General features: G+C 36.9%; 1 protein-coding gene across 1 annotated transcript in view; it reads right to left on the reverse strand.

The window, feature by feature from the left end:
* The window catches only part of NCAM2 (neural cell adhesion molecule 2), a 314,409-nt gene that overhangs the window by 107,259 nt on the left and 180,644 nt on the right, over positions 1-26,506 (reverse strand). Inside the window, 2 exon segments of the mRNA XM_059819966.1 lie at positions 10,029-10,174; positions 19,541-19,701. Coding sequence (XP_059675949.1) covers positions 10,029-10,174; positions 19,541-19,701 — 307 coding nt within the window.

A 26,506-nucleotide genomic window follows, 5' to 3' on the forward strand; every position in this document is an offset into this window, starting at 1 on the left:
TACCACTGTTGCTGATTAGCTCAGCCTTAGCCAGTGGCAGATCCGTCTTGAAGTCTGCTGGCATTGGCTCTATCAGACATAGGAGAAGCTTCTAGCAGCTTCTCACAGAAGCCACCCCTGTAGCCCCCCCTGCTACCAAAGCGCTGCCACGCAAACCCAATACAGATGCTCAGGTATGCAGGCAAATTGGGAGGGGAGAGGGAGACCTGGAGGAAGGTAATCAGTTTCTGGGTGAGGAAGGAGACAAAAAAGAGGAGTGAGGAAAAAGGTGTGAGAAACAGCCCTGCAGACACCAAGGTGGGAGAAGGAGGAGGAGGAGGAGGAGGTGCTCCAGGCACCAGAGAAGAGATTTCCCTGCAAGCTGTGGAGAAGACCATGGTGAAGCAGGTTGTCCTCCTGCAGCCAATGGAGGTCCACAGTGGAGTGGATATCCACACTGCAGCCCAAGGAAGACCCCATGCTGCAGCGAGTGGACATACCCTGAAGAAAGCCGCAACCCGTAGAGACCCCATTCCGAAGCAGGCTCCTGGCAGGACCTGTGGCCCATGGGGGACCCATGCTGGAGCAGTCTGTCCTTGAAGGACTGCACCCAGTGGAAAAGACGCATGCTAGAGCAGTTGTTGAAGAACTGCAGCCTGTGGGAAGGACGCAGCACGTTGGAGCACAGGTACTGTAGGCAGCAAATTGCCTCTTGGTGGGCTACTGGTATGGGTAAGAGTTTTCTTTCTCTTTTGTACAGCTACTACCTCCCAATGTCTTATACAAGAAATAAAGTTACCAATAAAAATGCCAAAAAATACATTTGCTGAGGATATCTCATGAGCAAAAAACCCCCACGTTATTTAATATTTTGGCATTTGCTACAAAGTGAATGATGCATGTGTAATGTTTTATGAGCACACAATTTCATTTTTACAAGTGTGATGATAAAGGCAATAAAGACAAAAGGACTAATCTGTTTATATAAATCTATACATTTTCATACAGAATTTGTAAAGACTTTTTAACATAATTAGGGCATATCTGCTAAATATGATGACCTGTGAGTTCAGGAATTCTTAAAGAATATCCATGAATCTTAAAGTTCTTAGAGGTCTTAATTTTAAATGCCTACAGTATTGCTTTTGGGTGAGATAGTGATACTTTTATCTCAGTAGAGATTACTATAGTTTTGGTATTAGTGAAATTACTTGGATGCTCAGAGGGCTGGAGCACCTCTCCTCTGAAGACAGGCTGAGAGAGTTGGTGTTGTTCAGCCTGGAGAAGAGAAAGCTCTGGGTTTTATAGAACATCTCGAACCACAAGGTCAAAAAATAAGTTAAAAGAATGGAAAGAAAGTAAAGAAGGTATTTCGTAACAAATGCACCTGGTATTTAGGCATATTAAAGATAAAAACTGTCTCCACTAACTAACAATAAGGATTAACACAAGGACAAATTCTAGGAAAATAGAATAGAGTGTCAAAATAGTATCCTGAGGCAACTTAGCTAATTAGAATAGAAAAAATGTAGTCCATTTTAATGTATATTATATGTAAATGAGTTAGAGCATGCGCAAATGTTTTATGTTGTTTAAATTAGAGTCAGCAATTTTTATAACCAATCTTTGTGAAGTATGCTAATTTAGCTAATTAACTGTGTGATATAAGCTGTGTGATTAAGATAAGGTGTGCTGGCTGTATTAGATGCATGGCACCCTATCTGCATGCAGATTTGTAATAAATGGATATCTTGACTCTGTGTGTAGTAATTGGCTTTTTGCACACCGGGTGAAGAACACAGGTTTGGGATAGCACAGGGAGACCTTATAGCAGCCTTCCACTACCTGAAGGCAGCCTACAAGAAAACTGGAGAGGGACTTTTTACAAGGGCATGTAGTGATAGGACAAGGGGTAATGGCTTTAAACCGAAAGAGGGTAGATTTAGATTAGATATAGGGAAGAAATTCTCCACCATGAGGGTGGTGAGCCACTGGAACAGGTTGCCTAGGGAAGTTGTGGATGCCCCAACCCTGGAAGTGTTCAAGGCCAGGTTGGATGGGGCTTTGAGCTACCTGGTCTAGTGGGAGGTGTCCCTGCCCATGGCAGGGGGGTTGGAACTTGATGATCTTTAAGGTCCCTTCCAACCAAAACAATTCTATGATTCTATGAATCTGTGATAAGGAAGCACTGATAACTGTGGTCTAAATAACAACGCATGTTCTATACTGTAAATATTATGTTTGTCTAATCAGTATGCATGCTAATTATTTTTTTTCCCCTACATTTAAAAGCTCTAAAGGAAGCCACTGTAGTTTCTGACAAGATTCTGTACTTATTTTCACATTTTCTAAATTAAAACAGAAAATATATATTGATCAACAGACCATAACTCCAAATGAGGCTTCTGAAATGTGCTGGTAAAATGGCATTTACTCAGTTTGGAATTCTAAATATTCACAAAACTGTATTCTTAATGTAACTTGTCAATTTTTACCAAGTAATATAACCCTGAGGGCTTTAACATTATGTATCAGCTACCTATAAGCTATATTAAAGCATGTTAGATGATCAGCTTGCTGAAAGGTAAAGATTACTGTCATGGTTTAGTCCCAGCCGGCAACTAAGCACTACACAGCTGCTCGCTCACTCCCCCGACGTGGGATGGGGGAGAGAATCGGAAGGGTAGAAGTAAAAAAAATCATGGGTTGAGATAAAGAAAGTTTAATAGGTAGAGCAAAAGCCGTGCAAGGAAGCAAAGTAAGGAATTTATTCACTACTTCCCATCGGCAGGCAGGTGTTCAGCCATCTCCAGGAAAGCAGGGCTCCATCACGCATTACAGTTGCTTGGGAAGATGAATGCCATTACTCCAAATGTCCCCCCTTTCCTTCTTCCTCTCCCAGCTTTATATGCTGAGCATGATGTCATATGGTATGGAATATCCATTTGGTCAGTTGGGGTCAGCTGTCCCGGCTGTGTCCCCTCCCAGCTTCTTGTGCACCCCCAGCCCACTCACCAGTGGGGTGGTGTGAGGAGAAGAAAAGGCCTTGACTCTGTGCAAGCCCTGCTCAGCAGTAACTAAAACATCCCTGCTTTATCAACATTATTTCCAGCACAAATCCAAAACACAGCCCCATACTAGCTGCTATGAAGAAAGTTAACTCTATCCCAGCCAAAACCAGCACAATTACCATACGCTATTAATTCACTGCCCTTTGGCATAAATGTCACAACTTGATTTATACAAGCAGAGATTTATAGAAAGACAAAAACCATCTTATTGTTCACACCTTTATTTACGTTATTGCAACATTTAGAAATTTTAATAACACAGGTTGAGTCCATACATAGCTGGGAGTTATGTTGACCACGAATCAGAGCTCAGACCTATGGTTCAGTTAGGCAATCCCAAGAAATATTGTTTGCTGAATTTCAGAAGCTGTCAGTAAGGGATGGTACAAACCGTCTTCACATTTCCCAATGCAAAGAAATAAGACTCTTGCATTATGCTTTAGGTTAAGTTGCACAGCCTCCTAAATGTCATGAATGATGGACATATACTGGTCCATCAGCACTGTCATGTTAAACTGCCATGACCTGACTGTGTTTGAAATCACACAGGGAGATGGTTCAGTGAAAATGGCATAGGAAAATGTGGTTTTTTAACAGCATACTAAGGACATTAATAAATTATTAAGAACTAATTATTACACAGAGTTTAGATAATTTGTTAAACAAAACAAACAACAGATTGAAAAATAGAATCCAGGCCTCTTGCTTTCATCTGGTTTTGCCAAAAGTCTAAATACTTATTTTCCCCTAATATACAAATGTATTCAAACTGCCTTTCAGGTCAGGAAAACTACTGACAGGTTTTAATGGTGTAAAATACATTTTGCCAGCATTCCACTGCTGACTGTGCCATTGATTGTGCTCATTTCCTATGAGTTTCCATGGTACCTGGAAAATGTAACATTTCCAAGTCTTTGGAGAATGTCTTCTAGTACTTCACTGAACACTACCAAATTACTCCAGTCTATAGAGTGTGGCTGTCTCGCTTAATGTATCATCAGATGCAGGATCTCTATTTCATCAGACAAGTAACAGCCATTTGAAAGTTATTAAACCGTTAGCAGATAATACAACTGATATTTAGGCAGAAGCTCATGGAATGATCATTTGTGGAAGGAATGAATGAATATTCAAGTTCAAGCTACACTGGTATCGTAGGAAATGCTGGTCCATAAAAAGTCCCCTGATAATTTCAGTGTTCGTTAGTGTAACAGATGGAATATCATCACTGACGACTAAATGGAAAAAGCTATTATTGGAAGGGAAAGAAATGCCATTTCCAAGCTTATTTCAGCCAATAAATGCAGCACCACAACCCACAGAAAGTACCCAGAAATATCTACTTGGTGCATAGGTTGTGCATAAGCAAATGGATTAAATGGAAGACAATTTTTAAGTTTTAAATATAAATGAGGTAGAAATAGGTTTATCCATTTACAGAATGGATAAAAACTTTGTACTTAATTTAAGTATCATGTTAAACAATTGATTAAATTAGTGATGTTCCTAAATAAACATCCTTCTTTCCCTAGGCTGTTTAAGCTTTTGATACAGAAGAGGTATTAAATTTTACATTTTCTTGGCTTTTTGTCATCTTTAAATAATCAACAACTTTGTCTCTGCTTACTTAATTCTGTCCCAGTGGAAAGTGACCTTAAAGTTTTACTGAAAGGAAAAATTTGCAGAAATGAGAGAATTCTCAGCTAGTGTAATACTAATACAGTCATCCACACAACATAAATACATATATGGATGCGTGTATGTAAAGCCATTTGGGTCTACTGAGGGTAACAGAGCATTAAATTTCTCTCCTAAAAGAGGAACAAATCTGAAGGGTCCTCCAGCCATGTGGCTGAGATTTAGTATTGTGTTGTCAATATAACCACTAACCAAGCCTGTATTGGGGAAGAAGAGGCTATGGTACACCAAAATAATTTCTGGTTTCAGTTTTGGCTTCATTTACACATCACTACAGATATTGTTACCTAAAGGAGGGTAATGGAACTCAGATGAGTGATTGGGCTACTTAAGGACTTTGAAATATCCATATTGGCTTGCAGCTTTCCTACTGTAATGCCTCCTCAGCTCACCCAGGAATGCTGCTCTTTATTTCTAACTGCATACAATCGTACCCCTCCAAAATCAATCCTCCTACTAAAATAGTCACCTTCCAAAACTGTACACTCTATTTACCTTCTCCTTCTAGTCAAAATATTCTTACTCTTCTATTTCATAGCTTTAAGATGTGAAGCCCACCATGATTCATTTTAGGGTTAAAAACAAAACAAAAAAATCTTTGATGCCTGACTGAATTGTTTGCAGAGTGTCTCAATTGCATAATGCAATTGCAGCTGGCTACACAAACTGTTCTGGCTTTCAGGCCTGTGCTAATATACAACAGCAAAACTATTCTATGATATTGTAAATAGAAGCTGTTCACACAACATGTAGGTGAAACAGGTTACAGCAATTTTCTTCAATAAGGCAAGGAGAATTGCCTCTTGCATTTTTCCTACTATTCAAAGGAGAAAAGTTCCTGACATTAATTGACAAAGACTGGGATTTGTACAGCTCAGAAAAATAAAGAAATCTCCTGGTATCAATTAAAATACCCTAGATACATCTATGTTTCCTCTTTTTGGGCAATTCCTTTCAAATACAGAGCTGATCCTTGATGAGCAAGAATGTAACCAACCTCTCATTATTGTCTCAAAAGAAAGGCAACACAATTTGCTGACACTGGAACACTGCTTCTTTTTGTGCACTGACAATCACATGTACAGGGAGTCAAAAAATTTTCAGATTCTTTTTATTAACATTTGTAATAGCTGAAGTGGAGTTAACAGGCTTGGGGAAAAAGCAGAGTTGACCTTTCAGAGAAAAAGACAAAACAAACCCCAAATCCTTTAGCTTTGCCTATTGCCTGATCATGAAAACTATGAAAAACTCTACAAGCTCCAAATAGTTATGATTTGCATGCCAATATAAAGTGAATTCAAACTTGGAAAAGAATTTAATCGTTGGTCTGAGCTCTGAAATATTTAGAAACAATGTCATAGGAAATTTCACGGGGACACCCAGATTATTATTGCAGTGGTAGGCAGACGGAAGGAAGGAGAACTTAAGCTATCTCTGTAGTCTTCATTAGAAAGTTAAAAATCAGAGATTTGTTTACTTGTGGATACAAGAAGAATAGTATAAGGTATTTCAAAGACATTGGGTGAATCTGTATCAAATATATATAAAATACAGTATAATTTCATATATCTTAAATTCAACACCCAACTTGCAAATTCTCTTTTGTTGTTGTTGGTTTTTTGGACTTTTTTTTGTTTTTTGATTTTTTGTTAACCAGTTACCCCACACATGAGGCATTATCAAAACTGAGTATCAGATACTGAACTGTGACGTCTCTGCACTGATGACTTCTTTCATTCATTTTACATGTTTAGATCATAAATTCTTCAGGGTAAAGATTGTCTCTTTGGACACATGCTGCATACAGTGGAGCTACGATCTCATATCAAGCCCCGTCTGTTATTGTCATTTGTATTCCAAAACAGAGCTTGAAATGGTAATTACAAACAATGGTCAGCTTTCATATTTCTGCTAGAATCAGATACTAGGAAAGTAGAGCATGAAAGTCAGCCCTCACATTTCTGCAGTATGCACAGGAATCAATGACATTTTTGTGTCAGAGAATCAGGATATGCCCTCCTTCAGGGATGTGTGTAAATATGTGTTTATGTGTCCAAAATCCATTTTATAAGTGATTACAGAAAATCAAATCCAATCACTATCCTTCCTTCTGTTCTACAAAAAGCAACTCTTCTCCTGCCTCTTCTTTTTGCTGGGAAAATGGCCAGGCCTGCTGGATGCACAGAGGTCTGTAGGAACATGCCATTTCGAATCACAGCTGAATGGGGCATGGCCAGGTTGGCACGTTAGGGAAAGGACGTGCAATGCTGGGGAGTCAGGGACTAGAAGGTCAGATGCAGAGTACATGCACCAAACAGAGCGTTTTGGCTTGACACTGCAACAGCAGATGAAGCTCTGTCTTGGACTAAACCTCCATTTCCATTTTCAAATTTTTAAGGGTGAGCCAAACACCTTCTGTCATGCATAATCATTCATTTACTCAGGCTTACCCACTCTCATGAATGTATGAGTTATTAAGCCATAAAAGGATTACAGAGGTCATCTAATGTGACCTCCTGGAAAACTTTCCAATTAAACTTTCAAGAGAGGTCAGAGGAAGGGGAAAGACCCGTTTATTTCAAATTTTCAATAAAAGAGCAACCACACACTGTGTGGTAGATTGTTCCAAAGGCTAACTGAGAAAAGGAAAGAGGAAAAGGCTCCTTTGCTTCTGGTTTGAACTCGCTTGGCTTCAACTTTCAAATACACCCTTCTGATGTATTGAAAATCCTTTTTCAAAGTTATATTTTCATAAGAGATAATTATGGACTTCTTACTCATTAATAATTAGCCTCCTTAAGCCTAGTAGGGTTATTTCTTTGATCTATGACTTTGGTGCATATTTTCAATTCTTTTGGACATAATAATTTCAAAACTCAGAAAAGCCTATGTCCTGGTTAAAAGATCTATCTATCATTTGAAAGAAAACATTTTGGATTCATGCAGGCTAAGAATGATCTCACATTCAGCCTTCTTCCTTATCCATAGAAGGTATGCTTGCACTTTAGGAAAACAACAATAACATGATTGAGGAGCTACATACTAAAAGTAAAAAAAGTATAAGAATAAGAACAACACTTTCTGTGTTTTTTTAATCATCATCATGTTAATATTATAGTTAGAGCAGTTCTTCCATCTCCTACAGAAAAAATTAATCCCATAAAGATATTCGTAATTCACCAAAACGTTGGATAAAGCGCAGTCCATACCAAAAAGTGTTTTAAAACTGGTAAAAAATTCAAAAGATGCATTCTCTGAATGTAGATGATAATTTTTATATTTACGCAAGTATGTCTGGTGATTGAACATTACTTCAAAAGTTATCACATATAAATAATAATTTCAATTTAAGACTATGTTACAATCCCCCCCTATTTTCTTCAATTAACCTTTTCTCTTTCTATATGCAAAACATTGCTGTATTATTCAACAATTATTCAACAATTTAATCACTGACAGTTTTGTTCCCTATTCACCTAATTTGGTAGGAAAGCACAAGCCAAGGATTTGGCACCCTAGAGTTGGAGGACCACAGGGCAAATGCAGCAGCATATTTTATAGCTCAACACATACAGTATTTCAGAACATTTATTCAACACCCAGCAAAAACTCTCCCATGAGCAATACACACAGATTTGTGTTGTTGGCAAGAACAAAAGGAAACCATGTAACTGCACTTATTCTCATTCTTTTTATCTTCCACATACAGTATGTCAGCACACTAGCAGAAACTGAATATAGGTTTTAGTTTGGTTGTCAGTATTACTCAGTTGAACCACAGTTCAAAAAATGCTACAGTAACACATCTAGATAGTTCAACCTTCTGCAGTTTGAATTAAGAATGTAATACTGTCCCTTATAAGCACTGGATAAATTTCAGGTTCCAGTTGCACCAATATTTTTAAGCTTGTTTCTGCAATTTGCTTTCATTTTCAATTTCTGATATAATGAAGTTATTTTAAGAACATTCCAAACATAAGTGAAAGGCTACATTTGTAACCTTTGAACCAAGTGTAGTCTTTGTGGGTCAGAAAGATGACTTTCGACTTGAAATATTTAAGGAGGAGACAAACTGTTTTGTTTTAATGCAAAACTATTAGGAAAAAAATCTGATATAAATACTGTTACATTGCTCCAAAATGGAAATCACAGACCAGGAAAATGGTAGACAGAGCCTCACATAAACTGCCTCAATTCCAGGAAAGGTCAAGTCAGAGACTAGAGCAGACCAGACATTCTCCTTCAGAACACAAATAATGGAAGTACCTAATTCCTTAATATATAGCAATTCCCTATAAAGTGAGTGACTTACTATGTATCTAATTCCCTCATTGGCATGATTGCTGTGTAGGTTTGTCAACTGAATACGCAAACATCTGAAAGAAGACTGTCTATTTGGTTATTTGAATATCTGGAGTAAAAAAATCTGAATTACCCAGCCTGGAAAGACGGTGTCTCATACTTTAACCAGCATAGAGAAATTCTGTAGTTTATGTAAGGAAATTAAGAAGAAAATACTAAAAGAAAATTATTTAAAAAAAAGGAAAAAGAAAGAGAGGTCTGTAGAAACAGCTTGTTGTCTGCATGGTTAGGAATAACATTACACCATTCCCTTTTGCTTTCACCATTCCATCTAATTACAGCTCTTGTTCCCACAGTAACTGACTTTCTTCATTGTCATACTATAATCTTTCTCTACTCAACTTACTTATGTAATAAAACATGAAAATGGGAAAACAAAATGGGAAAATGGGCTCAATTTGTAGTTATAGACTACTTGCTCTGTGTGAGCAAAAATATAAGAAAAGAGAAAAATAGGAAAAAAAACATCAGAAGTGGGAAATAAAGAACTGCAAAGTATTCAGAATTTTTCATTTCAGATTTCTATAAGCTCTACTGCATTTTGAGAAATACTGGACAGACTCCAAATATAGTCAAGAAAGGCTATGGGCAGCCATTATGATCAAGACAAAGTTGAAACCCTTAGCAAGGATTATGCATGAAAATTTAGGCCTGATGCAATGAGTTACCTTTCATGAAAATTTAGGCCTGATTAAATGAGTTACCTTTCAGCACGTTAATTGCTTTTTTCTTTGTTTTTTCTTTTAATTTTAAATTTAGAATCTCTACATCTCTCTTATTACCTTGGAAAGTAGCAATTCCTTCCAATTCCAGAGGAATCTAGAATTAATCTATATCTAAATTAATTTTCTGCTTACGAAAAGAAGATTAGCCTGACAATACATATTTATATATTTTAGACATTAAAGGCTGATTTACCTTGTCACCTTCAGAGAAAGTTATTCCATCAATGGCCCTTTTCCAAGTAATCTCTGGGATAGGTTCTCCTTCTGCTTCACAGATGAGTGTGGCTTTCCCATTCTCAAACGTGGTTTCATTTTTAAGTTGTATTATTTGAGGCTGTACTGTTAAAAATACAAATTACATTACTCATCCTGCACAAAGAATGTCATGCCAAAATCTATCTTTTAAGCAACTTTTTTTCAAAGCACATTCATGTTTGTTTACTTAGGATTAAATAAAGGTTTAATGTTACCATCTATAAGATCAATCAACTTCTCTGACTTCAAGTTGCACAACAACCATTTCTGTATGTCTGATGACCTGGACTCCTGGCTCAGCTGCCTGCTCCATCACTGGGGTAGTGTTGTATCGGTCCTGACTGACAAGGCCCCTGCCCTGGTGACTGTGTTCATGTGCTTTGCTCCTGGCTCGCTGTCCCTTAGGGACCAGCTAGCCCTTGCTGTCCTCTGGCACTTTAGGAATGAAACAAAGATTCAACATTTCCATGATTCTCCACCTGGGCAGGAGTAACTCCATGCACATTGCAGGCTGGGGGCCAACTAACTGGAAAGCAGCTCTGCAGAGAAAACCCAGGGGGTCCTGGTGCACAAGAAGTTGACCATAAGCCAGCAATGTGCCCTTGTGTAGAGAAGGCTCTGGGGGATCTTAGCCATGTGTATAAAACACCTGATAGAGGTGAGTACAGACAGAGCCAGAATCTTCTCAGTGGTCACCAGTGACAGGACAAGAGGCAATGAACACAAATTGAAACATAGGAAATTCCATTTAAGAAGACAAAAAACCTTCTTTACTGAGAGGTTGACTAAACACCAGAACAAGCTGCCAAGGAGACTGTGGAGTATTCATCCCTGAAGATATTCAAAACCTGACTAGACGTGGTCCTGAGACATCTGCTCTGAGCAGGGGCTTGGTCTAGATAGTCTTTGGAGGTGCCTTCCTGCCTCAGGTATTCTGTGATCTATGATAATCTGTGTTTGTTTTCAAATATAATTTATTTGGAAAAAATACAGAATTACTAATATTCTTGTACTTTGGTCATTAGAAATATCTGCCTTACACAAATTATTGAATTTAACAAAATCTCCTCATAACAAACATATTGTACTGGTACTAACACTATTAAGAACTGGAGAATCCTCTGACAGAAAGCTATTCATCCTTACTTACCGAGTAAATAGGTGGTAAAATACAATTCAAAAATTCCAGATATTGTTTGCATTCTTCAAATCACTCCACTTTATAGCCACAAGTACACAGCAACTACAGTTCTCAATCTATACTGTACCCTGTCAGGTTATTCACATATGCAATACAATTTCTGGTTACCTGTGAACACTTTTATTTAGAGAACTTATCCGTACAATACCATACAAGAACTCTCTTGTAGAACTATGCATAGAATGTTACTGTCTTCCACCTCATTCAAGTATCTTCATAAAAATGTTTTGGCTCTATATACTCATATATAACCATTAATAAGTTTCTCTGAACCTATCCGCTTTACACACTGAATGAGACACTCATCTCACTGGAAAACCTAGCATGTAATTACATAGTAAGAATATGATTCAGTATGTTTACACCCAAAACCAGTGAATTAAGTTTACACGAGTAGATTTAATTTTGGCAGCTCTTAACATTGACTTTGTAAACATTAAAGACATTTATTGAACATAATATATTTTCTATGTAGTCTTCCTGATTTTTGCTTTTGAGGAAGCACTACTATAGTATATTCTATGAAGCAGAAAATAAACAGAAAGGTAACCTATTTTCTAATGGAGTTGCAAAAGTATATGCTATGCAGAAAAGTAATATTGGCTTATGTTAGTGGATCAAAAGGGGAAAGAGAATAATTCAGGTTGGAAGAGACTCCAGGAGGTCATCTTGATCAACCTCCTCATCAACACTGGGTCAACAGACCCTGTTAAGACCAGATTGCTCAGGGATGTGTTGAGTACTATCTTGAAAAATGCCAGGAACAGAGACTGCACAGCCTTTCTCACCAGCCTGGTGCAGTGCCTGACTGCCTCATGGTGAAGAATGTTTTCCTTATGTCTAGTCTCCTTTTTCATTTTATGACCACTATTTCATTTATGACCATTGTCTCACAGGTGCTGCATTCAGCAGTACCAAGAAAAATAATAAAACCAGGTTCAAACTTAATATATCCAGACATAATAGCTATCTATCTTTTATCCATTTCCACCACACCATTCTTGGTCTCATTCCTCATTCCTTATCTCCATACTCCTTCTGTTGCTTGTCTACTGTCTGTTCACCCTTGACTATTACAAATAATCTATTGTGTGTTTACTGCATAGAGATGAAAACCAGGTCATATTTTACCTAATAAAGCACTGCACTAATATCCTGCTTCATTAAGATATAATCTACGGTGAGTGACATTGTGTGCAGAAAGAAAATACCCTGAGTGATCAGGGGCTCTTGAAATGTCAACTGGATCCAGCTTTATTTGATGCAGTAGAAGGTAGTAAGCAAAAGCATTACTGCAGGGCATCAATTCGGTTGAGAAAAGCTGAAACTCTCCTCAATAGTATAACAAGGGATGTCATTTGAAAGAACTGCAAAAAAGAATTTGAGATAAAAGATAACCAAGTTAAACTTCAAAATAACTTCTGCTATTACTCTCACTTTCAGGATCATCCAAATGCCTATGAAATATTCTACCTTCGGTGATTCAGATACTCTATTTCTATAGCTATGTCTCTTGACTACAATACAATCTGTTCTTTCCTGTCTTTCCTTTGATGTAACATCATGCCCATAAACAAGGAAATAGCTATGGCAGATATATCATTCATTAAAAAAAAAGCATCATACATATTATTTTATGTCAGAAGAAATTTGCAAACTTTGGAATTATTTTATTTCCATCAGAACAAGAGGATTTCCCCATCGGACATGACAGAAAATATTATCTTCTCAAGATGATGCATGTTCTAAAGCATATAACTAATAATCTTTAATTTTTAATCTTAGACTTCTATTCTAAATTTCTTTAAGGCTTTCTTCAGATGGATCACAAGACAAAAACTTTTAGCTTGACATTTTAGACATGAGCAGCTGACATTTAAAGGAATAAGCACTGATTAATCATCAAATATATCTAGCTGACAGTTATTACTAGGAAGAAGAAAAGAGCTCAAATGGGGGATATTATTTAATTGCTTCATTTTCATAGGTCACAAGTCATAACTTGCTATTGACCAGAAGCTTTTATACTGTTTGACTACTTTTTTAGGACACTTTTGACATTGGAAAATATTAAAATTCTTCTGTGTACATGTAAATAACAATATTTATTTGAGAATGCTAAGGCTAGTATTCACAGAAATATTGAAACAGAGTTTTCCCGCCCCCCTCCCCCAATTTCTTAACTGTTCTTTCTAAATTGACAAGGTCATTCTCAAACTGAATTGGTATTTGCTTGGTGTACTCTAGCAAATACAAAACAAATGAAAATACAGGGTCTTGGAATGTCAATCCAGGAAGCCTCCAGGCCTTTGCTGGTTTTTTCAGTCAAAAATATTGAAATACGTGTATTATAATGTACTTAAAAATTGTAAACTGAATGACCTGACTTAAATGAAAGAAGGCTTGAATATGGAAAGGAGTTGTGCTTAAGCTTCATTAAAATTATTTTATTTGGAAGGAAAAGGAACTGCTTATTACTAGACATGCATGCTTTAAATATTAACAGAGTGATGCTGCAAAATAAAGAAATAACATTTACTGGTTTGGAAGTTTGCTCTCTGAGCAGAGAAGGTTGGTGTTAAGTTCTCTAACACTTCCTCAATAAACAAGGTTCTTTCAGAATCCTTCCCCGGTCTCTTCTGGATTTGTCTCAGAAAAGGGCAATACCTTTTTAACAGAAAATTTAAGCTCACTGCTGTGTACCTTACAGCCTCCCCAAAAAGCTTAAGAAGATCTTGGATAGCAATCTGTGGTTCTAGATTTGTTATCAGTTGCTTACAACTGTTTTCTTGAAAAAGATACACAATTTATTGAATTCACAGAGTTTTACCCATATCTTTGACAAAAAAGGTTCATCAGACTTGGGAAGCAGCACATATATAAAGCTTGAGATAGTCCTGATTATATCTCATAAAAAGAACTGCTTCAAACAGCTTGTTATAATACAAACATGGATTTACTGGTGAGAGGCTTAGTATATGTCTGTATCGCTGCCTGATAGGATCTCTTGACTAATATGACACATAAGGAATCATACTCATGCTATCTTCCTGCACAGCCACACTTGCATCAGGTAGCAAAACTGCAACCCTGTTCTCCTGGAAACTGCTGGTACAATTTGAATTTAGGAAAAAAGCTGGAGTCCAGCAGGAAGTATCTAAGAAACAGATTCCTGAAACTTGATGCCTGACATAATAAGGATTTGCACACACACTGGTATGAAGTGTTGACCTGATTTAGTGCATGATAAACCTGAGTCTTTGTACGTCTTAAAATGGTATTACTACTTCACACTCAAAAGGATTTAAGACTTGTCTTCTGAGATAACCGGCATCACTGCCTTTATAGACTGCACCATTTTTACTTTAAAAATTAGAGGTGTTCCAAACAGGTAAGGAGGTAAGAGGGAGGAAGAAGGAATACAGAAAATGTATGAAGTTTTGACACTACATCTTTAATTGAGGAATTGCACTTTGTGAAGCTGCAGTTGGAATACTTCATAATATCTGGGATGAGCAGGCACAGATAGTTCTATACACAGATCCATGGGATTCCCTTTCTAGATACATCAGTGAATTTAAATAAAGAGCTTCCATATATGTACTGAATAGTATCTTAGGGGAAAAAAAAAAAAACAAAACAAAAAAACAACAAACCAAAAAAATATTAATCTACTTATTAGGCTCAAAGGAAAATTAACTAGTTGTGCTCCAGACACTATAAATATAAAAGGAATGCAGTCATTAAGCCTGAAAATAATGGAAAACATTTAGGCAACTTCTCACCCCAGTCTCATTATAGACTCACTGCAGCCTCTTTGGTTCCAAGATGCATGCTTTGGAGGGCCTAGATTAACTTAAATGTTTTGAATTTTAACATTTGGAATATATCTAAGAGGGGTAAGACAGGAAAGGTGCATTACATTTCCTCTCATCTGCCTGATGACAGATTAAAAATGAATAATAGCATACACTTTTCTCAATAACCAATAACAGTTACATTGAACACATCTGCAAAACCCGTCTTGCTATACAAGATTCAGATTATACTTACAAAGACATCTAGAAACTAAAAATGGTATATGCTTAAACTATACAATAATTATAAAGAGTCTTTTGCAATGCTTCTTGAGGTATTTTTCCCTCATTTGACTTTCAAGAAATCAATTGTCAGAAACTACTGAAATGCCAATGAAATATTTTTGATAAGCTCAGACTACCCTTTCATTGATTATGTCGGTAAAACACCTATAAGCTAGAGAACTTCAAATTAACATTTGCTAGAAAGCCTCCCCATTTTTTTACCAAATCTGATTAAAGAAAAAATATTTTTTCTCTTTCTAGAAATAGAAATTTCTGACATAAAAATGTCTCTTTCTATGGCATATGTACAGAAGAGAGAAAACTTGTTGAAAACCTCAGTTGTTTATGCATCATGGAATGGCAGAACCAATCATTTGAGTGATTAAGGAGAGGAAATGAGCAAGTAAAGAACAAAGAAAATGAAGATATAAAAACTGTCCTCAGAATATAAGCACTATTCTTATAAAGCATGAATATGCCTTTAATTAAAGCTGATTTTGTTTCATTTAGCCTGATTAGATTTTTTTATTATAAGGTAAATGAACACTACTGTCATCACTCTGAAGATGCAATGATGAAGAAATACATGTTTAAGTCTTAGAAAGTAAGACGATGTAGGAAGGTTTTAAGGGATTGAATTTTCTTGACTGCTCTTATTATTATGTTACTTTGTAAATTTTTTTTGGGGTGCCCATAGCTGTAAAAATGTCATATTTCATAATTCCAAATGCTTATTCACATGTATCTAAACACACATACATATATGGCTAATTACATCACAAAACAAATCAAAGAAAACAATGAAATCGAATAGTACGGATGAAAGAGATAGAGAAAGTTAGCTACCAAGAAGAAAGAAATACTAAAAATATTTTTAAAGAATTCAAGGAAGAACACCTATGGTTTCAATCTGTTCAGAAGGACTAAACCTAAATAAATTTGTATCAAAAATATTAGCACAAGTCCTAAGCATTAATATGGATGAGATCTTTTAGGTAGTAATAGATAATGATACAGAGAGAACTATAGCAGATAACAGGATGACAGACAGAGATTGTCATGATCAGTAAGAAATCCTCTGAGGGAAACAAGGCTTTCTTTACTCTTCTAAGTCTTAGTTTGTAGAACAGCTAAAAAGCATTAATAAAGATGAAGAACCGGGGAGACCAGGGTGTGTGCACACATGTTAGTGTTCCAGAAACACTGTCAGGGTAAGAATTTGGTATGAGGTCAAAATAGCTTTTTTAACACTGATACTGGAAACAAATATGTTGAACAAAAAAATCTAGGTCACGCATGGAAACTAAACTTATGCAGGTGTTAGATGGCACTAAGACGGGCATGTCCACTCAAAAGTGCAGAATACTAGACATTTTAAATGCTGAATGTTATACTGTTACTGTTATTTTCATTGCATTATGGTTACATTACTGTTATTACAAGCTTCAACCCTGCCAGAGCCCTGTTGCAGTAGAAACAATAGTTGTTGGGCCAGGGAGTTTACACTGTAAATTAAAATTAAAGATAGCATGTAGGTGAGATGAGCAAGCTAATGGAGTGGGGGAAAATAATGTAACTTAATAGGTCATTTTAACACAAACTGGCTGTTTGTGTCCTGTTTAGCTATAATAATCAGCCATCTGCCTTGCCATTTTCAGACTGCAGTTTTTGAATACATTTAAGGGGACGAAAAGTACAATTAGTTGTTGGCTGTATATACAACTAGGAGTTTAACCTGTGTGAAAGAAACAAAAGAAAAAGTAAAGTTCTTTGTAGGAGAAAATACAAGAACCCTGCTCCGTATTTTCAGACTGTAAGTAGAGGTGAACTTTGTAAAGGCAGTATTAGACTAAATTCACACTAGCTTTAGAGATTACAAATAAGATAAGAGGCCTATTTTATGATACTATTCCCTAAGGTCAAACTAACAGTTTTATTATTTTTATTATTTTCTGTTATTATTCTATTCTATTATTTTATACATTATTATCTAATTTAAATATATCTAATAGTAAAGCACACGTGAAAAATAACTCTAAATATACATACTCAATGATGTGCTCTAAATTAGCTATAACCACTCAGGAAAGAGACCTGGGAGACACAGTTCTATGGAAACACCAGTTCAGTACTCAGGGAGAGCCAGAGATGCAAACAGAATGTGAGAAAGCACCAAGACCAAAGCGGAAGCAGCACTGTGCTGCTGAACAGCCAGGTTCGCCCCACAGCATCAATCCTGCATGCCATTCTTGCCTTGCCACTTCACAAACAGGGGTTTATAACCAGAAAGGTACAGGAATGCGTGGTTCAGAGATTCATAATGGTTTCCACAGTGGGAGAAACTAAATAGACCGGAAACTCACAGCTTGGAAAATAAATGAACTAGTGAGATAGAAAACTACATTTGATGTAACGAACATATGGAATTATTCTTCACTTTTTATCTTAAAATGAGAATTATGAGCCAAAGAAATGAACAGGCTCCAAATTTAAACATAAGAAATAATTTTTGAGGCAAGAAAGACATCATTTAAGGAATTTAGGAGTTTAGGATGTCACAGAAACAAAAAGGATGTGGAGGTTCAAAATGGATTAAACAAACTCATGGATTATTAAATCATTTGGATTTAGCTTTCCAAGGAGTCCCCAGAATAGTGGTTGTTAAAAGATGGAAGAATGTATACAGGAAATACTCACTCTTAGTCTGGTGTCTCCCTTTCCCTATTCCTTGCATTAAAAAGTTACCTTGCCTTAGGCAAAAACGACATAAATTTCATCCATACTTAAAATTACTCAAATAACACACAAAATTATTGCTCTCTGAAACTTCCCTAAACTGATATCAAAACTACCAAGTATTTTCTATTCCTTCAAACTGGTTTTTTTTTCAATTTTGGAAATATAATTGAATAAAATGTTTTGGTTTCTCCACAAAAATCTTCAAGATGCTCTACATCTTGAAGGTTGGGATGAAATTTAAAATTGTATTTCGTCTTCTTTCCTTTGAAAAGTAATTGAGAATAACTTTTAAGCACCTCAGAACAACAAAGTAGCCCGATGGTTAGACAACCCATCTGGAGTATGGAGCACTGGAGACAGCACAGCATGGAGGGCTGTGAAGAGTTTCCCAAATAGTAAAGGCAGTGGAAGGCACACAGACATAGCTAACCTGTTCACCTGACACCATGGCTTCAGCCTCAGGCTCCCAAATCCCAACTGACAGCATTATCCAACCCAACAGTTCAGCTCTTCCACTGCAAGTTACCAGATTAGCCTCTCCTGTTAGAACTGTTTCATTTCGTATAAATTAGTACTAGTTTTAACTGGGACTTAAAATTTAATTTCCCATGGTCCTAAGTATGTGCTTTAGCTGTTCAAATATAAATGTTCTCTCTCTCTATTCTACAAGCTATAGTTATTGTAAAAAATCCCAACACATTACTTTTTTGTAGGTTTTAAAAGATACAAGCTACAGCCTTGATCCTGCACAAGGATTCTGAGGGAGGTTTCCTACATTCTCACAGATGCCTATTCTCACCAGGTTATAGCTATACAAAACTTGAAAGAAATTATCAGCTGTATGCAAAGGAGAGAGTTATGAGCACAGATTGGGTGGTAGAGCATAGAAAGAGAAATAAGTTTTCTTGTTATTACTTTTATCCTTTCAAACTCAGATCAGACAATATTTTTGTGACTACATCTGCAATCATGCACTTAAAAGGTAAAAATCAAGGAAGAAAAACAAAGAAAAAAATCAGGAACACCTCTGCATGGTGTCTTCTTGTAAAAAAAAAAGCACTGCTTAGAAGTCCAAATAACCTGGGTTTTCCCCTTTCATAATTTCCCCCTCTTTCTCCTCTTGGTTTTCTTGCAAGCAGCTAACTTTTAGAAGAAAACCAGAGTGAATTAACAATTTAACACTCCATTGTACTGTATCTGAAGAGTAGAAAAGCAAATGCTGAAGATAGCCTTTTCAAAATTAAAGTCAGGTGTAAAGGTTAATGTAGCCAACAGGGAGGAAAAAGCTGTAAAATTATACAGAGTGGTTTGCTGCATCAGTAGACACCTTGCAGAAATACTGTTCCACTGAAAATTGTGAATTATAACTTCAGTTCCCTACTGTTTACATTTAAAAAGGAAGGATGGAATATACTATGCAGTACTTACCAAAAACTTGAAGAAATGTCTGTTTTTTATCATTTCCTGCTTTGTTTTTAGCATTACAGATATAAGGACCCGCATCAATATTTTTTATATCTCTTATTGTTAGTTCTGTATTGCTTCCTCTCAGCATATATTTTTCATTTTCTTCAATAAGTTTACCATTCCTAAAAAAATAAAAACAATTATGAAACAACCAGTAGGTTCCAAAATCTGAAAAGATGTGCTATGGAAGGAAGCATCAATATGTTGAAAATAATCTTTGAGGGAATAGACGGCTATTATGCAAGCCTCAAAAATGCATTAACTAATGCAGCATAAATTGTCAGTACGTATAGAAGGGAGCTGATTTTAGCAGTCAAAAATTGTTCTGCAGGATTACAGTGTTTTTTCATAAGAATGTGCACATTCTAGACACAAGCAAAGCATTCTGAACTGCATTTTGATGTTCAAGACCCCAAATTCAAAATTTTATTGTCAGATTCTAAAAAATATATGTACTAAAAATACTATACTATCTTTATTCTTAAATATTCAATATTGAATTAATGTTAGAAAAATGCTTGTGAATAGAACTCTATCATATGGCTTACACTCAAGGAAGAAGGAAATCGGTTACACAAATACATACTTATATGTGAGAAACATTTAAAGCACATTTTCTAAGTGTAACCATTGCAGTTCACATTAGTAACAATGTACCAACTTATAAAAATTATTTTAAATTATTTTAGAGCCTATTGGCACATAAAGAACCCTTCCAAATTATTTCCTCTCAGTTGTTGTTGGCTAGCCACAACTTAGTAAGCAGGCATGTCTCCAGATGTTAGAATGAGTTCTAACCAGATGGTACCGAAATAATAAAATCTGTGAACAGTTCTGAGGGCTGATCGAGGCTTGACCGGTCCATTTGAGCACCTTGGCATACACACAGTTATCAAAACAGCTTCTTGAATTTCGAGAGTCCAATTCTAACTTTTTTTATTTCTTCTCATTCTGCCTTGTCTGCTGTAGGCTTCTTTTGATCTTATTTCTGTTGAATCATCAACAATCCCTTCTCATAAGCACCTACATAAAAATTGCCTGATTTTCATAAGCATTGGTAATCCTGCTGACAATGCCACTTCTGCAAAACAAACTATTTGTAAAATGAAACCAATATGCATAACTGAAATATTCTTTTCTATTCAATATGGCTAATTTAGAACATACAGTTTTATTTCAAGATTTGAGCAATGACTTTCACTTCCTTTCTGCTCACATAATGCTGATAACTACATATATTTCATATTTTCTAGAATAATATTTTCCCTAAAAGTCAGAATACTGCTTCTTTCTTGGGAACATTAATATTTGTTAATAGGATTCCCCCGGCATCTATATAGCTTGCATTTTAGTAACATTTTTATAAATAACTCTAGTCCATTTAGCTGTCCAGTGCAAGATGTTGTGATACTCATTCATCTCCTTTCCAAAGTAAATCATAGAAATGGTTCTGCAGAACAGAAAAGGTCTAATTTTCCACATAGGTGGTTTCACAAAAAAATCTAGTGATTTCCGTTAGGAGACAAAGTCTACATTCAAGGTCAGAACTAGTTTCCAAATGCCTGTTATCACAAACATCACCTATATCTATGACAATTTCTAAGCAGCAATGAGATTATGAGCATTTCCCTGGACCCTCTAGAGAACAGGAGAGATTCAGATTGATGCTGATATTGGAGAACTGGAAATCATGAATAACACATTAAAAGTGGATTATTTCTTTTGTTAGATAATTCTAAGTCCTGTCAGTAAAGATAAGGGGATCGATCCAGCTAAACTTTACTAGTGTAAATTATCTCCACAGATGTAAACAATCATCATGTTTTCAGCAGGACTATTCACATGAGGAAAGATTTCCAGTTCATGACCTGTACATTTGAATTTTATCTTTCTGTCCTGGCTAATTTAATTCCATTAGTGTATTGCTTCTCTGAAGGTTATACTTTACAGTAATGTAATATCAGCTTCCATAGACATAACTGTTAAGTGGTGAAAGAATTAGATCCTCTCGGTCTGTGAAATATCAACAGAGTATATATGCATACTAAACAGAGCAGCAAGTAAACCTTGCTGACCTTTCTTCTTGACTAGGTATTTCAAACTGACAAATTTGTAGAAATTTGAGAAAGATTGACACATTAGTTCAGATAACTCCATTTTAAATTGACAAAATCTTAAACATTGTCAGCACCTGGAAATGAAAACGGTTGACATAAATAGTTAAAGCTTTACCGGATTAGATACTGTCTTAAAGAGTTTAAAGCTTGAAACTACTGTCTCAGCCAGCGTCTTGCTTACAGTCAACACAGAGGGATATATAAGCCACCTGAATAGTACTGTAATTTGATTTTAAAAGTTCAGCCATTTTTCATGCCCTAGCTGAAGTTGACCTGTTAAATCAGTTCATCAGAAAACAAAAAGGAAACAAGAGAAAAGAGAATCAAGAGAATGTCTTTATTAATTGACTAAAATATCAGTGGTTTGTAAGGAAGGTAAGACTACACAATGATAGATCCAAATTATACAGGCCTTGCTAAAGAAATTTCAGTAGAGTGAATGAGAGAGTATCTGGTGTCAGAGCACATTTTAAAAGGCAACAAAGACACAAGAACACTGAACTGTGTATAAAACAGGTCCTTAATCTTGATGAACCATCTCAACAGGTACAGATGTACTTTCTATACAATATAACAAAAATCCTCCAGCAGACTGGAGTAGAAATCATTCCCACCATTTTTATAAGAGCTTTTCAGCTTATCAGCTCTCCAGAATGCTCAGTATACATTTGAATGTTCTACAAGGAAACATTGTTCTCTGTTATAATAATTTGCATCTTGCTGGACTTTTATCCTTAGTATAGTTACGTATTCAGAAAACAGACTTCCATTAAGTCTCTTTATTGCACATGCCCGTTTTACAAATGGTTAACCTGAGGCAAATTAAACAAAATGACTGAACTCACATAGATAAATAGTACAGTTGGGAATAAAACTGAACACGATTCCCGTAACTTGCTGTAACCAAAGGTTATAATCCTTCAAAAATCAGCATTAACACTTAATCAAATTCAAGATGTAATTCCACTTGATTATTAAAAAAGAAACACATACATAAAACTGAGGTTAATAACAACTTACATTCAACATCAAAAAGTTCACTAAACAGGATGACACTGGGAATGTGACACCTTGGCTGTTAATTCTGATAAGTTGATTCAATTAGGTTCTCAATGGATGACATGCATATTAATATTAGATAAATCAGTTTTGATATTCTTTCCTATCACTGACAATGCTTTCTAGATTTTTCTCAAAATCAAGAAGGATTATGTTGTTCTACTTTTCCTATGTTCAGTCTAATTTCTAAAGAAAATAACATGAAATATTCTAGAAAACTAAGGTCTTTATCTTGACCTATCTGAGAGAGAAGTGCTAGGACAAGGAGAAGATAGCAGCAGATTCTGAATCCTTTTAACTGGCTACCAATATGTGAGTAAAAAAGGAACTGAGCAGTTCAGGACAGAGATTTCAGAAATTTGATGCAGAAATTTAGTACTGGAATACAATTTAGAATCAAGTTTGCTTCCTCCAGAAAAAATAATTTAGCTCCTCCCATCTTTTTTCCTGTTTGCATATCAATGATAATATTCTGTCACAGAGACCAGGGGCATTTTCCACCTACCACTTTACAACCTCTCACTGTCAGCAAATAAAAAAGCAAGAATATTTTCTACTGCCAAGAATTTATAGTCTAATAGGACAAAATAGAAAGACAATGAAAGGAAAAAAAAAAAAAAAATCAGGGAAAGGAGGCACATAAGCTAATATTCCTCACTATGAGATAGTTCCTGAAATAGGAACAGAACAGAAGCTTCCTCATTTAAGATCCAGTATCCAGTACACAAGCCTGTGAAGCTTTTGTAAAATCTTTAAAGAGATACTTAATGAATGGTTTTAAAAAAGTCAGTTGCCTCAGGGGCTGGCAAACCAAAGGAAAATCTTTCAGTAGGCTCTGATCAGTAGACAGAGCTAAGTGTCTCTCCAAGACACTCAGCCTGTGTACAGACTGTAATATTTATAAAATATTGAAAAAACCCCACAACTGTAAACAGAGTTATCCACAAACTGTGGAAATTTATGCATTAATGTTGGTTGTCTTACAAGGCCATTTAGGATACCAGATTTCAGGCAATTCTTAAGAATTTTGGCCTGATAAGACATATATTGTAAAAAATTACTTTAAAGACATTAAATAACCAGAATATTCAACCTTAGTTTGAATTCAGTATCAGTTCTTTAATTTGGGCTCTGCATATTTTGTTTTTCTTTTTCCTCCTCTTCACTAAATCTTGAATTCTAAGCCACATTAAGGAATTGACTTTGCATTCTATTTATTATACATCTCCTGAGATTCAAATTGCAGAAGAGAAAAATTTAAATGCACATTTGACTTATGGCATGTTAAGGTAAAGGTGTCAGTCAAAGGAAGCTAACATTTAAAATGAATCTAACATTGTTCAAAGATTCCAAAGGAGATTAAGGATTGATGGAAATCCCTTTTATGTTCATTGTGAAAATGCAGTGACCTTTTAACTCACCTGAAATAATATATGTAGATTCAAATTATTCAGGTCTAAAATAGAAATGTGCACTGGTAAGAGGAGTCTGAAATACTTCATATCCCAGGATTGATCCATATCTTTGTTAAAATTGACAGAATATACAGTGTATGGATATCTAAATTTTTACAAATGTTATATTTGTATATATATAAGAAGGGACTGACCACTTGGGAAGATTACAAGAATGCTGTCAGAGTATGCAGGGATGAAACGAGGAAAGCCAAGGCCTCCTTGGAATTAAACCTGGCAAGGGATGTCAAGGTCAAAAGGAAGAGTTTCTTCAAGTACACTGAAGGCAAAAGGAAAACTAGAGAAAATGTGGGCCTGCTGTTGAATGAGAAAATTGCCATGGTGATAGATGATGCAGAGAAGGCAGAGTTACTGAATGCCTTCTTTGCTTCAGTCTTTACTGCTCTGGCCTCAGGAGTCCCAGACTTTGGAGATAACAGATAAAGTCTGGAAGAAGGAATACTTTCCCTTGGTTGAGGAGGATCAAGTTAGAGACCAGTTAAGTAAACTGGACATCCACAAGTCCACGAGTCCTGATGGGATGCACCCGTGAGTGCTGAGGGAGCTGGCAGAAGTCATTGCTGGGCCACTCTCCATCATCTTTGAAAGGTCCTGGAGAACAGGCGAAGTGCCTGAGGACTGGAGGAAAGCCAATGTCATTCGAGTCTTCAAAAAGAGCAAGAAGGAAGACCCAGGAAACTACAGGCCAGTAAGCCTCACCTCCATCCCTGGAAAGATGATGGAACACCTCGTTTTGGGCGTCATCTCAAAGCATCTGGAGGAAAAGAAGGTTATCAGAAGTAGTCAACATGGATTGACCAAGGGGAAGTCATGTCTGACCAATCTGATAGCCTTCTATGATAGCATGACTGGATGGCTAGATGAGAGGAGGGCAGTGGATGTTGTCTACCTTGACTTCAGCAAGGCTTTCGACACCGTCTCCCACATCATCCTCATAGGCAAGCTTAGGAAGTGTGGGTTAGATGAACGGACAGTGGGGTGGACTGAAAACTGGCTGATCGATAGAGCTCAGAGGGTTGTGATTAGTGGCACAGAGTCTAGTTGGAGGTCTGTAACCAGTGGTGTTCCCCAGGGGTCAGTACTGGGTCCAGTCCTGTTCAATATATTCATCAATGACCTGGATGAAGGGATAGAGTGTGCCCTCAGCAAGTTTGCTGATGACACAAAACTGGGAGGAGAGGCGGACACATCAGAAGGCTGCCCTGCCATTCAGCATGACCTGGACAGGCTGGAGAGTTGGGCAGAGAGGAACCTTATGAAATTCAACAAAGGCAAGGGTAGGGTACTGCCCCTGGGGAGGAATAATCCCATGCATCAGTACAGGTTAGGAGCAGACCTGCTGGAGAGCAGTTCTTTGGAAAGGGACCTGGGAGTCCTGATGGACAACAGGATGACCGTGAGCCAGCAATGTGCCCTTGTGGCCAAGAAGGCCAATGGCATCCTGGGGTGCATCAAGAAGAGTGTGGCAAGCAGGTCAAGGGAGGTTATCCTCTGCCTCTACTCTGCCCTGGTGAGGCCGCATCTGGAGTACTGTGTCCAGTTCTGGGCTCCCCGGTTCAAGAAGGACAGGGAACTGCTGGAGAGGGTACAGCTAAGGGCTATGAAGATGATTAGGGGACTGGAACATCTTTCTTATGAGGAAAGGCCGAGGGACTTGGGTCTTTTTAGTCTGGAGGAGAGAAGACTGAGGGGGGACCTTATTAATGCTTCTAAATACTTAAGGGGTGGGTGCCAGGAGGATGGGGCCAGTCTTTTTTCAGTGGTGCCCAGTGACAGGACGAGAGGTAACGGGCACAAACTTGGTCATAGGAAGTTCCATCTAAACATGAGGAGGAACTTCTTTACTTTGAGGGTGGTAGAGCACTGGAGCAAGCTGCCCAGAGAGGTTGTGGAGTCTCCTTCTCTGGAGATATTCAAAACTCGCCTGGACGCATTCCTGTGCAATCTGCTCTAGGTGAACCTGCTCTGGTGGGGGGGTTGAACTAGATGATCTCCAGAGGTCCCTTCCAATCCCTATCATTCTGTGATTCTGTGGTATGGTAAGTCTTCCCAAACGACATGGCTATACTATTTTCTTGTCATTGATATAACCAAAAAATGCTCATTAACTTTAAAAGCAGTTCCATTTTCAAAACAGATTACATTCTTAAAATTACATAAAATGCACATGAAATTTATTCAGTGAAACATTCTCATATCCTAGGAGTGTGTAAAGCCATACCTCCTTCCAAATCTCGTTGAAATGGACAGTTAGGGTTAGAATCTGTTTTTACAGA

Source organism: Gavia stellata, chromosome 1, assembly GCF_030936135.1.
Source record: "Gavia stellata isolate bGavSte3 chromosome 1, bGavSte3.hap2, whole genome shotgun sequence".
Classification (NCBI taxonomy): Eukaryota; Metazoa; Chordata; class Aves; order Gaviiformes; family Gaviidae; genus Gavia; species Gavia stellata.